Here is a 17,442-nt window from a genome sequence, read left to right as displayed (position 1 = left end):
TTCTTTTTGTGAAACTTTAATGCTACATAATGTATCATAACTTTTATTGAACATTTTTGTTGGAAACAAACATCACTCTCGAGTTTTAAAATAAAATAAGTCCAATAACTATGTGAGGAGAGGGAATGAGAGATATGTCCTGCCTCCTAGAACAGCCTGGGGGGATCTAGAGTAGGCGCTAAAATTGAAACTAAATGGCTACCAAATATCATCATCATTGTGATTTCATAAATTTTCATCAGCATTGCTTAGTCTACTTTGATACATCATCTTTTTTTTTTTAGTTTGGGGTTTTACGGCTCGCAACTGATACATCATCATCATCATCATCATCATCATCATCATTATCATCATCACAATTCTTGACACATATAGCAATTTTTCCTCGGAAGCAAAAATTATAGCAGCAGCAGCAATGAATTACAAGAGATTTTTTCAGCCATAACATTGTCCAACAATCTAAAGCTGTACATGTAACTAACATCTGGCACCATAAAATAGGACACAGGACAAAAAACAATTAAAACCCGTAACTGGCTTTTCCCTGCTCTACTTTTCACAAACGCGGAAAACCAACAAAGACAATCGTAGCAAAGAAAGAGTCGAGGTATCATTATTTTACTGACCTCTCAACATGCACCATATAGTAGCTTGAGATTGCGTGGAACTTGCATGAATAACAAAAACAGAGCAGCCACATTGAAAAAGAAGCATAAAGACCTGCCTGTGAACTTCCATAAAGCTCACAACCAAGAATGCACAACTTACACTTACAAGTAACATTTTTTCTTTCTCCTGTTTCACAATTAGACATGCCATCAGCAATTTTAAAAGAATGGGAAATTCTATACCCCATGCCTTCCATGATTATTAATAAAGACAAACTGTAAAAATGAGCAGTTTCAGTGACACAGCTATGAATTTGGATAATAAATCAGAGATTCATCACATGAGCTAAATAATTTCCTAAGAAGGGAATAATAATAACCAACTGCCTCTATATATGATAAATATTATGCAGGCACCTATGATAAGATTCAAAGGAAAAAAATATAATATGAAGTTTGAGCACAACCTTTCCCACATTCGACATTCTGAAGACATTTTGAGCTTTGGGAAACAACAGGAAGAGTTCACTGAGGCGTTGAGCAATAGCACCTGTGACCTGACATGCAATCACAAAGTGGCAGCAACCAACAACTTTTTTTCATTGAAAAGACAGGGAATGGATGAACACATGAGAATGTTTTTTTACAGCACTTGAAGGTTTTTGCATTCAAACATGATAAAAGAACAAAAATCATCTATGCTGTACTTGAGGTTTTTTTTAAAGCTACGTTTTTATCATTTACCACTTGTAGTACATTAGGTTCAACAACAGCTTATAAGGAAAGAAAAAAGGATTTCAAGATTGTTTTGAGTATGATAATGACAAAAAGGTAAACTTGACATTTGATAGCTTTTTGACTAAATCAGTTGTCATTGTAGGAGTATTCTCACGAGTAAAAATGTTGTGGATGACTTCCCAGACGAGGACACAGTAACACATTTACACAAGAGTCAACTGTTGATGACATGAAGCAGAGGTTGACAGTTACTCCTTGTTCCACTCTTTGTTGCGAAGTTCTACTCGTCGAATTTTCCCACTTATGGTTTTTGGCAACTCTGTGACAAATTCAATCTGGGGAAAATTCAAGTAAAAAGAAATCACATCAAGAAGTTGTGCCATATAAACTTTTAAGAAAAGTTGTCTGGTTTAATTTTAGAAGAGTTTTACTGTGTTTGCAACACATTTAGGTTGTAAAAGTGCAGAAGATTATACAGGTGTTAAAAGAGAGTAACAAACCCCAAAAAAGGAGGAGAGATAAGAACGATAGATGTTTGCTAGGGAAGTAGCAAACCACACCAGAGCACATGCCAACCACCCAAAATAGTAGTTGTCTAATTCTACAATCAGCATCAAGTATAGTATGGGATCATTCCATTTAGCAAGGATGGCGAAAAGAGTGGAGTGATAGAACATTGCAAGTGAAAACAACAACAGCCACACTTTATCAGTTTAGTTAAGTGTAGTTTGAGAAAGAGAGTGCTGAGGAATGCAATATAGAAGGATAGAAAAAACAAAGTGGAAAGAAAAGAAGCAGGCTCTACCAGTAGCACTCTCCACCTACCTGCACAGATTGCCAAAACAAAGAACATATACTTGTGTTTGAAAGCTTCTGACGTGAAACAAATTAGCACTCAATGTTTTGGGCATTACATCCATTACCAAGAGACATACAAGATGGAGTTGAAACACATCTTTCAATAACAGAGAAGGACAACAGTAACAACTGATTAGATGTTGTCTCCAACAAAGAGGAGAAGAGGAGGTATCCACAGCCCAAAATAAAAGTGTCATACAAAAAACACTAACATTCTGACACTAAGTATGCATAAAAATATTCTCAAAAACAAAGCAGTAGCTGTTGCCAGCAATGATTGGAATGTAGAACTTATTCTTCCCAATAAGCAGCTTTCAGTCGAGTGGCAAAGGCTTGAGAAATTCCGATGGGTTTATTTATTCAAGGAAAATATCAGTCTCCCAAAATATGAAATTCACACAGCCAAATTTATAAACATGGAATGCCTCATCAAATTAGGAAAAGACCATTGTTATTGGTCATCAAGTTCACCAATTTTTTTTCATATTAAGTTACAGTGGGTGTCGCATTCAACGAGGTCACATTCAACGAGAAGTCGGCTCTAAAGAGGCAATCTTTAATCCCTGATTTTTCCCTCTATATCTCTTTGTAAATGTACGTTAGCTCCAACAAGGTTGCAAACAGACCGAAGTCGCTTTCAACGAGGTTACGATAACCAAATAAAAGCAGTTAGCGGTCCCAAAATCAAAGAATTTTTGTACTTTCTCTCCATCTCACGCGAAGCACAAGGCCCATCCTCCATTCCTAACGCATTGTATTGCTATCTAGTGAGCCTCCTAATACTAATATGGGTCCCAAAGCCAGGAGGATGGGCGAGGGTTGGCCTACGGTAGGGATGGGAGGGAACGCGACGTGGGCTGTGTGAAACTGGATGAACTCTGGATGGGTAAGTCTAGATCGAGACCTTAATTTTTTTCAATTTTCTTTTCTTCCCTGATCAGAAAATCCAAGCTCCCGCCTTTACTTTATGTAGATCTAGGTCCAGATGTGAGAGGGTACATTTCCACAAGAGAAGTGTTCGAAAAAAAAATATTTTAAAATACAGAAAGGACGGTCAGAACACAGCTCCAACTCCGCACACTGATGCTTTTTTGGGGTTTTCGTCATCAGGGGGAACAGCTGTTTTAATTACTGGTATTGGTACATCGTGTAATATAATAACTTTATAGTCATGTTCAAAGAGAGGTCGGATCCAACAAGGACAACAAGCCGGTCCCGGCAACCTCGTTGAATGCGACTCCCACTGTATAAGGGATCACATCAATACATTTAAAAGTGGGTTCTTCGTCCTGATGGTTCGGCTACGGCATCCCATTTACCTAAGATCCCATATTTTTGTTACTCCGAAGCACATGGATCTTAGGCAAAGACCACTGTATCTCCATCTTAAGCCTGAAATCAGCCATACGGAACAGTCATCTTCATTAACTTCCATAATTCAACTAAGATCAAAGCCTTTCATCAATGTAAATTGCAAAGCCAGTAGAGGCTTTTATTTAAGCAAAACATGCACTAGTTAATTGATTGCCATTCATTCTTTTTCATCATTATAGTATATCCATATATTCAAACACTTACCCTTCTTGGATACTTGTAAGGGGCGGTAACTGTTTTAACATGGTTCTTCAACTCTAGGTCCAGGGTCTCTGGGTCTGTATTCCGATAATCTGGGCTCAGAATCACAAACGCTTTGACCACCTGCAATTCAAACAAGAAAATGCATAGGTTAACCACACACAGTAGAAACTGTCTTGAACGGTCACCCTTTGGAGAAAAGAGCCCCCGAGTTCGATTCCCAAATACGAAGAATTTTTATCAAGTATCTCAGTCTTTTTGGGGAGATGTTGTTTCTCTCTCAGCCTGGGTTGGCCTGACAGGCAGGGTCTAAGCCCACCTCCTAAATGATCCAAACTGTGTAGATGGGGTTGTAAAATCAACTACGATTAATTAAATAAACTTTGAAAAGGAGTGAATCATCATTTTGCATACAGTCTTAGACTGTACTTAAGAGAATTTGAACTTCAACCACACAAAGCATACTAGTCTTACAGTTAGCTTTCAGACGACTATTCTGTCCAATATACAGCACTTTAAGTTTGAATGAAAGAGAAGCCTATAGGCACAGCAACAGTCATGGAATGCTAGGAAAAAAGTAAGAGAGACAGGCAGAAAAGCAGATGGATGTCATAAAAATAAGACCTATGACTGAACCCTCCAACCAACCCAGAGTTGAAAAATTAATCTTTTTACTCCAGAAAAATCAACAAATCAATATTAGCGCAGGTCCTAAATCTCATGCTTCAAACATTTCCCTCCCATTTATGAAATTATGTCAGATACAAGAGTAGAAAACATCAGCTTTTACAAATGTCTTCCTTCAAACATTACAATAAGACATTAAATCCCCTGAACATCATCCCTTTTCGTTTGATCCTACTGTTAAGTGTTGAGAGGAGACATGCCCAGACCTTTTTCCTTTTATGATCAGATACCCATTTTAAATAATGTGAAGGTAAGATTATACCAGAACAGGGACCTCCAAATATATAGTCCATCTGCAGTAGGACCAAGCCAAGTGAGAAGAGAGCCTATAAAACTCCCTCAACCACTCCCCACAGGAGATTCAAATAAGGGTCATCTGCACAGTGGCCCAGAACCAGAATGATACCAACTGAATCTGCCCCAGAAACATCCATGTCCAAGTTGAAAAGGTACAAAGATATGCAATAATCATCTTATGAGAGTTTTTTTTTTTAAAGCACCAAGCTCGGTTGGGCTTGTGTTGTCAGTGTTAGGTACTCAAAGAACAACAATAACAAAAGTCGCATTTTATCCAAAGCTGACAAGGGAAGAGTAATACTGAAAAGAAGTGTATGAATACTAGATGCGACTCGTTGACTCATGCTGGTTCATGAACCGCCTTTTACTTTTAGTTTTAGTAGGACTTTAACGGCACTTGTAACACAATTAAGTCATATAAGTGCCGAAAATGAGAGGTGTTACTAGAGAGTAACATCAAAGAAAAGAAGGAAGTGATATAAAGACGATAGATGTTTGATAGGAAAGAAGGAGCAACCTACACCAGAGTATCCGCAAACCACCAACAAAAAGCCATTACCTCTCCTCTGATGTCATCTGGGCTGCTCACAACAGCAGATTCCAACACTGCAGGATGTTCCAGGAGAGCACTCTCCACTTCAAATGGGCCAATGCGATATCTAAGATGATAGAAATTATCATCCAGTTGTTATTCATAGCAAGTTAGCAAGACAACGGATACAACTTCGGAAGTAGATTAGGACAAAGCCAAAACTGAAAAAAACCCACAACTTAAGAAATCAAATTTTACAACACAAAACTCATCCTACGATCCCACTCTGAGGTCTAAATGCAAGCTACATGAAAGATTTAAAAAGAAATGTCCTCCTTCCAAAAGATTCAAGGGGTAAATTTTGAGCATGACCCAGTTTCACTTGATATCTTTTGGGGCAATGTTTCTCTTTAAGAAAACTTTAAATTCCCTTCTTTTTATAAACGTTTAGAACCTTTATTTTATAAGACGATATTATGCTATAAATATATTGTTTAACCTTTTATATAAGTTTTTCAGACAAATTTTCAACTCCCAACACACTTGACATGAGACACTCGTTCCAAGAGCAACCTCTAAACGTTGGTGTTTTTATTGCATTTTTTAAAAATGGTATTGAAGTTCCTAATAAATTGATCAAAATCATATATTTACGCAAATGAGAAAATACTTAAATTTGATACAGAAGCCAGATTCTAATTCACAACAATTGTTTTATGATAAATTCTTTTCTTAACCCCTTTGTTGCCTTATGAAGTAGCAGGTACATCATGAAAAAGCACGATTTTTAGGTTTGTGCTTTATCATGGACTTCAAAGCGGTTGGCAAAATTTATCGCTCCAGGTTGCCTTTAGGACATTACATGTAAGTCACGCTAATGACCTGGCTCTAATTCTTCTGTAGGACGTTCTAGCAACAAACACAGCATGGATTCGTATTCAGGAATAAACAATGTGCATTTCGGAACAAAATTTGCTAGTATTAGTTTACTGCTTTGCTTGCAAACGTATACAATATACAATTCACATACCTGTAAATGGCCAATCAAAAAATTGTCTGAACTCATCGACGCGAATATCATAAAACGCAAAAACTGCCAAAAGACACAATGTGCGAATAGTTGATAAAAGCAACACATATAGATCTATACAGTGACACAAACTGGTAATAACAGTAATATAAGAAAAAAAATGCCTGAAAATAAAAATGAAATGAAATTAACTCACCCAAAATAAACTACTTTATACAGTAATGATGGGGGGGGGTTGTGGGGCTTGCTTTCAATTGCCTTTAAATCGCTGTTGCGATCCACAAAAGCAAGGCCTGCCATACTGGACATGGAGATCTAGAATCTATCTACATCTAGATCTAGCCAAAATACGGTAACCTATGGATAACACACTCACAATAATATAATAGAACACAATCCTAATAGAAAATCAAATGTATCAAAGTTAAAATTCCACAAAAATCATAAATCAACTCAAGAGGCCATCCTATTCGAACGAACAATGGAGAGAGAATGAGAAAGAAATTCAAGAATCAGATTTCAAATCGCCGAAGATTCGCCCTCGGCCCGTACTCCGTACAGTACGCAAGAATTATCTTTCGCATTATTCTCCACAACAATTGAATTCAAAAAGTTCCGCCAAACATTTTGGCAAATACAAATAAATATAAGGGTCGGAAAAAGAGTGTCTGAATGGAGCTAACAAGAGCCATCAGCGATGGTTTTCTATCAAAATTTCTGAGCGGCGTTTGGTTCCCTTGAAAAGGGGAGATTTTACGATTGGCGGATTTCCGTCTATTGGCGGAAGATTTACAGGTATGAATTCAGGCCAATACAATATACAATTCTAGGCTATGCTGATATCGAAGGGTATTTTTATACTAAAAGAGTTACACTACAAGTTTGACATGATTCTGTCAGTTCTTCATTTAATCCTTAAAATTGTGGTTTATCACCGTAAAACAAGATCTCCTATAATAAGTAATGCCTACTTCAACTATAGGAGCAGCCAAAGCCCAGGAAGCAATCCAAATAGGTTCGGACAAGAAGTGACCTTAACAAAATCACTCATCACACATGTAAAAAACTATTTTAAAAAACTAAAGCAGACTATAATCTCAAAATATCAGTAAAGGAACAGATAGAAACAAAATACCCTGATGAAATTATGACATCGTCTGCTCGCCCTACAAAGTAGACATAGTCTTCTTCATCCATGTAGCATCGATCACCAAGCAGGTAGTAATCTCCCCTGAAAACAGCAGCTGTGCGTTCTGGTTCATTCTGTAGAGTACATGCATTCACATTTCATGAGCATGTCATTGACGGAATAACTTTCTCTAATTCATTCATATTATATTATGTTTAGTTGGAGTTTTGTTTTAGTAAGAGTTCTATGACACTTGCAACACAGATCACACAAGTGCCAAGGATAAGAGGTATAACTAGAAAGTGTCGTACAAAGAAAAGAAGGAGGAGAGATAAGGACGATAGATGTTTGATAGCAAAGAAGGAGTGAACAACACCAAAGCACCCACCAAGCATTCATAAGTTTGTTGTTTACTGGCTTGTCAGAGACAATGAGCACATTGCTGCGTAATTGTTCATATCAGATCAACACAATGAAGGTGACTCAGTCAGAGACAAACCAGAAATACCAACGAATGAAGAAAAATAGCAGGTGCAGACTACACCACAGCACCCAGAGACCATCCATTGAAAAAATTAAGAGACGACCAATGTTTAAACCATCTCACCAGCAAAGCTATGCCAGGTCAGCTACGAACAAAGGAAAATAGACATGCAAAATATCATGGCCATACCAACAATTGGCTTTTCCTCATCACAGAAATGTCCTCAAACTCTCCATTGGGAATATCATCAGCACAAAACTTCCTCCTTCATTAGAATTTTTATTTAGGCTTTAACTGACTCCATCATTTCAATAAACTATTGCCTTCCTACAAAGACAATACTTTGACAGTTTAGATACACCACTGCCTCCCAATAAAGACTTAAAATTTCCTCCATTTCCCCAAAATAATGAGATTTCTGAAATTAAATAGAATCACACAAAGTAGACCTTTAGACAGATTCCAGAGAGAAAACAAACTTTAACAGAGGCTCAGTTTATTCAAAATCTAAAGAACAAAACTATACATTCATTGAACAAGTAAAATTATAGAAATAAGATGGCAGCGACTTCACGGTGAAACAGCAACAGTCCTTGACCCTATAGGGTCTACAGGAGAAGCAACAATCAACACCTCTAGGTAGGAATTGGTTCACAAAAACTTAAGACAAGCCATTAATAATAGGCTAGCAAACCAAAGTGGAAGTCATCAGAAAATTTGAGGAGACTACAACAATCTGTTTCTACCTGCACTATGACTAATCCATTTCATGAATTTTAGTTCTATATCGAAGAGAAGCACATTATCATAAAAATAGATGGTAAGAGCAAGGAAAAGGTAAGATAGAACAACAGAGGGGAAAAAAAAAAGGACCTACAAGAGACTTCCTCCAATCACCAGCAGTTTATATAAGATTAGGAGAGAACAGTAGTGACACCAAAGAGAATTAAGACAGAACAGACCTCATTGGTGTTTATGAACTGCCCATGAGGCGAAATGTATGACAGACAAAATAACAGTCCTGGTGATAAGATCAAAAGTAAACAACCCCTTATAAAAGGATCAAAGGTAGGTAGCAAGACAATGACCAGTGAACTAAAATACAGACCAAAGCTTAATACTGACCAAGTAGTGAGTGAAGAGTCCAACAGGTCGATGAGGCTTCACCTTCACAGCCAGGTTACCCTCTGTTCCGCGTTCCAGAACGTTCCCATCATCATCCACAACAGCCAGGTCAATGCCTGGTGAGGCTTTGCCCATTGAGCCTGGTTTGTAATCAATGCATGCATAGCGAGCACATATCAGGGTCTGCAGGAGAAAAAAATCATCAACAAACTTGTGACCGTGAAGTGAAAGACACTACTCTGCCGTAAGCTGACAAAACGCCTTTTTTTCATTCAGTTGTTTCGAGATAGAGGCGTTTTGTCAGCGTAACCATTTAAAGGAGTTTTTCCTAAATTTGATTACCAATTTATTACAAAACTAGTCACAGATTCACTTTGATTTTTACACACAAGTAGGGTCACTGATGAGGTTTTCGATTTAACGAATAGAAAAATTTGGCGTCAAAATGCAAAAACAGGCATTTTATCAGCTTACAGCAGTACTGTCCCTGTATTGATAGTTGTTTACAATAGTGCAAATGTGAGGAAAAAGACCTACTTGAAACTTTTACAACAGAATGCATGAGGTACACTTTATAACAGTAAAGAAAGAAAAGTATTCGTTTTCATGGGTAAATCTTTACTACAGCCATCATGCAGAGCAACTAATAAAGGAACAGATAACACCACTCATTCACTGCCCAGGGGATATCTTTTAAAATATTGATAATTCACTTTTCTATAACAATGAAGTCTTTTATTTTATTCATTTCCATTCTTAAAATGAAATATATCAATTTCAATACATAGAAGCACATTTCTCATGCACCATATGTAAACTGCATACAAAACGAGTATCAGCTTAAAAAGCACAAGTACTTTCACTGCTTCCTCTTTTCATCTTTCATATTGATGACAATTTTTCCATGGACAAAATGCTAGTCCTGGGACAGCCATGTTAAATGATTATGAATTACAATGTACTCTTCAAAGAGTTGTCACTCCTTCATTTATCTTTAGCTTTTGATGTGGCACTGGCATGGGAAAGGGACTTCACACTTACACAAATTTTCCTCACTTCACCCAGGTGGGAATGGGTACCTGGATATAGACTGCGAAAGATATTGTCAGTTTGTCAGTGTTTGAAAGCGTAAAATCCACAGCTTGCACTGTATGCTTCGTGGAAAGCTGAGAATGTTTCTGAGTGTTCTAGCGTCTGTTTGGGTAATAATGGCTGTAAAGCGCATAGAGCATGCAGCAGAGTATGGAAATGTGCTATATAAATGCAATAATTATTATAGAAGTATTCTTGAAAATTTTAAGCACTTTTATAAAACAATAGTTTTATCTTGATGTGCAAAGAAATTATTGTGTGACAAGAAACCATCCTTTAGTTGCATGACTATCACAAGCAGCTTCGACGCTTGGATTCTGACAGCCAGACCCAATCTCACACTGCCATATTTTTTCAAGTGGTTGTACTTGCAAAACTAAACAAACAACCATTTTGTAGGAAAACTGAATTTTCAACCAGAGCTACCCATTGCTGCATTTCCATATTTTATGAATCACACGTAGAGCTGAGTGGTTTACATTTGTGTCTGACGTGAGTCTTCACCAAGGCAGGACCAGTAATCCAACAAGTATACTCATAGCCCCGAAAAAGACTCCAAAGCAAAACTTGGTATTTTACAGAGTATGACAATGCAAATGTGTAAAATCTGAGTAGAAAAGGTGTCTGAAGGTTCTTTACCCCATCCCTAAACTGAGAGCACACCTGAGAATGCACTACCTTTGCCATTTTCAGCATGGAACCTGAGTCTCCATGTAAGGTGTAAGAAGTCTAGAATTCAAACCATGGGAGCTCTGGTGCTCAGATCCTGCAAGCTAAGGGGCCCAGGGCTTAAATATTAAACTGCTTTCTCTCAGTCATGTGCCATGGGAAGGTGATGCACACAAAAACCATGTTTCACTGTGAACACAGTACCTCAACACACATTGTGCAAAAAATTATGTTATGAAGGCCAGGCAGTTTATGAGGAAAAGAATAGGAGAGTAACGGACCGAAAAAGTATCTTTTCTACTGTATACTTTGACTATCGAATGCAAGACCGTCCTTGGCTCCTCCTCACAAAACATAACTCACAACAGACAATGGTGGTCCTGATGGTCCATTTGGGTACCTTCAAGCCAGGTTTTATAGCACTAGACTTATTGTACTCTCCATTTGTCATAAAACATTGTTCCCTTTTCATATCTGAAACAGCAATGGGTACTTACGGTTTCGGTCTGGCCATATCCTTCATGAATGTCCAGCCCTGTGCCTTTTTTCCACAGCTCTATCATCTCTGGGTTCTAACAATACACAAAAGACAACCTTTCGCATATTGGCTCAAGTTAAGAAGGAGAACAGGCCGTTGTTTAACCTCTGCACTAAAACATAAACAGGAAATTTCTAAAAGGCTAACAAAGTACACTCTTTATACTATCTGTTTTTTACAGGACCAGATCCTTGGCTGAGAGATCAGCACAAAAAAGATTTAAATAGAAAACAAACATAGTGAGCATGGAGACATGATGCCTTCCTTGCATCAGAAATGCCATGGTATAGAGAGAGAGCCAAAAAAAAGGCATTGTCCCTCCTATAACTGGGGGTTGGGGGAGGTGTTGGGTGCAGGCCATAATCTCTGCATCATGCAAGACTGTAGTGCTGGCCGCTCCATTTGAGATCCCAAAAAGAGACATTCTTGAACTTGAGTTGTACGAGCAGTCTACCAGCATGGCTCTGTCCTATCAGAAATGGACATTAAATTAGGTGGTCCTGTCTCTTGAATAAGCTTATAATGCATGAAAGGGCCATCAGGCTCATACCATAGCCCACAAAAATCTCTTGGATCATTTTATAATGCATGAAAGGGCCATTAGACTATTATCCCATTTCAAAAACTGGCACATGTCCGGTGAGAAAAATTAAAAGAAGAACAACACAATAATGGCCATTAAGTACAGGAGAAGAGCAAGACTAATAAACAGACAGAAACAACAGAGGAAGAGAAAAGAAGTAGGATCTACCAGTGTGCCTTAAAAACCACTTGCAGGGTTATGAGCAACACGTAAATTGGTCGCTTTTAAGCACAAGGAGGCTATCCCAAAAAAATGCTGTTTTGAGAAAATCGAAGGTAAAGTTTTTGCCCCTTGTTCAGTTTCTCTAAATGACCAGGAGAGTTTTCTCTAAAACCAAACAAATATACACACCAATGAATCCAAACTTCTCCTATAGGAAGGGCAATGCCCACTTTTGGTGTAGGTCAAGATTTCTGGAAACCCCCGAAATCTGGGTTAGCCGCCTTGTTCTTAGAACTAAGTGTATGTCACCAATAAACACATTCATCTACCACTTAAAGGAATGGGAAAAAAACATTGGTCGCAACTTCTTCAAAATAAACTCACAACAATACCAAAGATAAAATCGAACAATGCTTTAAGAAAAAGTATGACTTTCATAGTACCATAACATTTAGTCAAATATTTCAGAAGAAAGGTGTTGAACAAAAAGGGCATTGCTTTTATGAGTAGCTTTTGAAATCTGACATAAAAATACAAATCATGAACCTTTCTTACTGTAGATTAAATTTGAAGAGTTTCAATCTCAAGCACTACTTTTCATTTCAGTCAATATTTTTTTGTGGACCGATTCACAAAAGTCAAAACAGGTAAAGCTCATTCATTTAGTACAATGTTACATTGTTACCATTCTAGATGATCACATAGTGAGTAAAAGAAATATTTTTCATAATTTAAAAGTACTGTAAAAAAACAGATTTTTGAAAAGTATTTGAGACTCAAATATTGAAAAGCTGAATCTATATAATCAGAGAAACACATTGGTGATGGCACTCAACAGAACAAAAACCTTTAGAAATTGGTAAACTCGTTTTACTACCTCATCGGAAGGAGGAGCAAGATCGAAAAACCTGATGGAGGGTAAAAAAAGACAAAAACATTCTGAGACAGAAAGAGAAGAGTACATAAAAAGAATAAATGTGATCAGACCAAAAATATCCAAACCCCAAAGGTTAATCAAGGACAGCTTCATGCAAATGTAGATGTAAAGAGATATTTCCAGCCACATGCTCTTACATTTTAATACAACTAAAGAGCTTACTACATCATAGCAATTATTAGATTAGTTAGACACGTAAGAGTGTACAAAGATATGAAGTTAAAAGTATTGGGGTTAAAGTGAAAGACACCCACAGAAAAGAAAGTATTCTTCCAGTAAAGGTTTAGTGCTAATACGGGGTGTGCCCATTGGGGGACTGGGTCGGGGCGGGGCGGCTTGCTGGTCAGATTGACGGCGCAAAACAGCTACGGGCGACTCGATCCCATCCACACTAGGCACCCCGTATAAGAGAACAAATCATACAGTCAAACTAACCAAAGTCAAATAGGTCAATGTACTGATTCCTCAAACCAAGATCTCAATCTCTGTCTTTTCTCCTGTTTTTTTTATCTACATTTCAAGAGGAGCTCAAACAGATTTACCAAAGACTCAAACACGTTTAGTATTCCTCTGAAAAAACAAAGAAAACACTGCCTAGAAAGGAATATCCACTAAAACTATCAAAGTCCATGCATTATCTACATTCCAGTAAAATTAACGTTGTAAAAAAAGGGATAAAATTAAAATCATGAATAAAAGGTGCACTGGTGCTAAAGTTATGAAAAAAATAGATTTTAAAAACACCCAAAATGATAAGGAATCAAGATATTAAAGAAAATTTCCAAAACAGAGAAAAGTGACTCAAAAATATACACAGAAAAAGACAACTTTCGAAACTTAAGTTCAAAACTCTACATCACAATGCAGTGATAGAAAAAAGTTACAAGTTGAATTATGCAATACGGCTAAATTAGTTCCATTATGATACCTACTGCTCACATTAATTTATCCCTTTTGCATCATACAGATCAATATAGAATGATTCCTTCTTTTCTATTTTTCTTTTTTGGTTGCCCTTGTTCTTTTTCTTTTATCTTTTTCGTCTACCAAAAAAAACAAAACTGGATTCCAACTAAGGCCTTTGCACACTTCTCCACTTTGAAATACTGGCAAAAATCAAACTACAAAAGCCAGTAGGCCTATAGTGCCGTCAAAAATTTGAGGTGTAACTTATCCTCAAATATCTCTTTAACAGGTGAATCAATGTCATCCATACTTTGCATAGCAATTTGTATCAATCTGTCTTAATTAAATCATATTTTTCTAGAACTATTGGGGTTAGATTAAAAATCTTTTCTTCATAAATTTATATAAAATACTTGAAATCTCTGTCACACGTAAAATGGTATTGTTCACAGCACTTCCCACTTCTCACACACATTTTGATTACGCATATGGCCTACGTCACAGCTCATCAATGACAATTTTTACTTGCACAACTTGTTATGAGCCACGGCATTTTGAGAAGCATTCAAACGAGGCGAGTCACCTTTGTCTTCCATCTCTTTGTTTAAATTCTTCTGGATTGTGGGGACGAAGCCGTTTAACCTCCAAATTTCTCTAATGAATTTTCAGCCAAAGAAAAAGTTGTCTCAAAAGTGGTTTGATGTAATTAATTGCTGTTAAATCTCAGCGGCACACACACAAACATGCACACAAAGCACTCCAAACATCATTTATTAGCTGGATTAGGCCGTGTAGTCGTGGAAAGTACAGAGCACAACAAAGGTCCAATGTCCCTGGGGGAAAGTGTGTCGTAAACTTTCACCCCATTGTCAGGGCTAGGAGAGCATGAGCCCTCCGTGCAGTGTTATTTTTTTCAAGTCTTCTACCTTTTTACAAGAGGGGTTTCATTACGAAGGGAGCGTGGGAACGGGCTTACCTTTTCTGATCCCTAACAACATTTGATTGGCTGTTAGGTTATTATAATTCTAAGCGGTGACAACAGTGATTGGATAAACAAGCAAGCCGCCAAGTTGATTACTCAGTGTTCATTGCCTGCGATCATAACAGTTTCAACAGATTATTTCATTATTTTCATTTACATTGGGATAGAGTTGGGGGGTGGGGGGTGGGGAGGGGGGGCTCAAGCCCATGAGCCTTTCACCACCCACCGCCACTGGTGTTACAAGAGAGAAACATACACAAAAAAGAAGGATGAGAAATAAGGACGATAAATGTTTGATACGAAAGAAGGAGCAAACCACACCAGAGCACTCGCCAACCACCCACAGTGATGTCATGGCGGGCATATGAAGACAGAGACTAGGACAGTCAATGACTAGGATAACCGCCCAGTAAGGACACTGCTCTTATAGAAAGCAATGGCAAACTACAACAAGTGCTTCTGTCAACAAGCTCTCGACACAACTGAGAAAAACACAGAATCCAACATGGGACCCGCTGATGATTCTGAAACCACTGTAGTCTGTGAAGAGTGGTATAAGGTATGTTAGTTAGTAGAGCATTGTTGATATTAGTAAAGCAATGTCGATTTCAATGCCAAGGCAGGAAAAAACAAACATTGAAGAATAAGAAACAGTAGGTAACTTTGGGTTAAGAAAAAGAAATCAAAGAGGAAGTACACTTATTGACTTAGCAAATCACCTGCTATCGATACTGAACAGCAAGTTTCAAAAGTACCCAAAAAGATTGTATTTATGGACATCTTCAGATTTTTAAAAAAAACCAAACCAAACTGACAGCATAATGACGGAAAAGAGGTGGAACTCTGTAATACAAGATGTTACAACCGAACGAAAAGCTGACTGTGACACAGATCTTTAACTCCTGGAAGGAATACTAAAGCCAAGATTGAAAAGTAAGAAAATGTTATGATGTAGAAGACAAAGAAGAGAATTATAAAGATGAAGTCAAAAATTGTTTCCAAATACTGCTCATGGACATTGAAGTAAAAAGAACCAAGTGAAACTGCAAACAAGGCACAAAAGATTTTCATAGCATCAAAACACCTGAAGAAAATACACAAAAGAAGACAGCCTCGAGTGACTGATGAAGCGCAGAGGAGAAAAGAAAACATACCTGACTTTTAAAATGTTAGAGAATAGAAGAAAAAAAAAACATGAAAGAAAACTAGAGCAGAGAAATGTACAAAGAATTAAACAAACTTGCCAAATCATTCCAAAATTGACTAGGAGTAATAAAAGACAAAAACAGGAAAAATTTTGACAAAGTCCAAGAAAACTAAAAGGAGATGGAATAGACGCTGAGAAAGAATGTACTAATAAGTAAGTGTAAGGGTTTAGTGCCCTTTCAACACAGACTACTTATTATCAAAACTCAAAAAGATGACATATGTCTGGAAAGGCCAATGCAAAGATACAAAAATAAGAATTCTGAGGTGAAGCATGGACCATCAACGAACAAGATACAAAAAAGATTACATCTTTTGAAATGAAATGTATAAAAAGAACTCTTAGAATGTTGCGGAGACAGAAAAGATGGAATGAAGAAGTACAAAAGAGAATAGACATAGATGTATTGAATGACACAGTCAGCATTCCAAATTACAAGAAAAAAACTCACTCACTTTCACCTGTCAAATTATTTAGCAGAATATATCTAGCTAAAAAAAATATCTCTACCATGGGAATTTTATGTTCATTTCTCTTCTATTTGCTATTGCTTTGCTATATCTAGCACTAATAGTAAGCGAGCTATTGCCCTTCAAAGAAATGAGTCATGTCAGGCATGGCCCCTGGAGAATTTGTCCCAGCACACAGGCACGACTTATGGTTAGCAGGCAATAAGCTAATTATTCTGTGAGATGCATAAACTTACAGACGGTTCACCAGCAGCAAAGCAATATTTCAGAGCTGGGTAGCGGTGCGCAAATTGAGACTGAGTCACTAACAGTCTGTATCCTGAAGGAGCGCTACAAAAGTGCGTAACTGGGTATGAAGCCAGCACCTGGGAATATAAAAGAAAACGTGCTGTTAAAAAAAGATAAAGCCGCTACAAGGCCATACTCACGACAGGTTCTCCTCCACATATCGCATGTTTCAAACTCTTTAACATGCCCGGTTCTAAGTGACCCTTCACCAAGTGTCGGTACGCAGTGGGCGGAGCACATAATATCTCCACAGGATAGTCTTTCAGAACCTGGGTGAAGAGGTCAAGTTAGTGCATAATGTTGACACCACTGAGCTGAACACCATTTTGTCAAAGGAACTGAATTGCACTGGTAAATAACTTTTCTTTTTCTTTTCCTCGGGGAGGGAGGTGGGAGGAGTACACCATGATGTAAGTTGTACAAGTATAGAGATCACTGCTGGTTAGAACACAGTCCTCAAATTTGTTGTACAAGTATAGAGATCACTGCTGGTTAGAACACAGTCCTCAAATTTGTTGTACAAGTATAGAGATCACTGCTGGTTA

General features: G+C 37.6%; 1 protein-coding gene across 4 annotated transcripts in view; it reads right to left on the bottom strand.

The window, feature by feature from the left end:
• Nucleotides 1-271: 271 nt before the first annotated feature.
• The window catches only part of LOC101863838 (acyl-coenzyme A synthetase ACSM3, mitochondrial), a 42,228-nt gene continuing 25,057 nt past the window's right edge, over nt 272-17,442 (bottom strand). For 3 of the 4 annotated variants that reach the window (XM_005106337.3, XM_005106336.3, XM_013086958.2), the window contains exons 10-16: nt 16,846-16,974; nt 11,322-11,396; nt 9,064-9,246; nt 7,461-7,588; nt 5,323-5,422; nt 3,783-3,902; nt 272-1,681 (exon numbers count right to left, since the gene is read on the bottom strand). In XM_005106337.3, the coding sequence (XP_005106394.1) occupies nt 1,595-1,681; nt 3,783-3,902; nt 5,323-5,422; nt 7,461-7,588; nt 9,064-9,246; nt 11,322-11,396; nt 16,846-16,974 (822 nt within the window). In that variant the 3' untranslated portion in view covers nt 272-1,594. Of the gene's footprint in view, nt 1,682-3,782; nt 3,903-5,322; nt 5,423-7,460; nt 7,589-9,063; nt 9,247-11,321; nt 11,397-16,845; nt 16,975-17,037; nt 17,167-17,442 lie in introns of all 4 variants that reach the window. The other variant, XM_005106334.3, reaches the window with a different exon arrangement.

The sequence above is a fragment of the Aplysia californica genome, unplaced genomic scaffold (genome assembly GCF_000002075.1).
Source record: "Aplysia californica isolate F4 #8 unplaced genomic scaffold, AplCal3.0 scaffold00526, whole genome shotgun sequence".
Classification (NCBI taxonomy): Eukaryota; Metazoa; Mollusca; class Gastropoda; order Aplysiida; family Aplysiidae; genus Aplysia; species Aplysia californica.
This window is presented reverse-complemented; position numbering and strand designations above follow the sequence as displayed.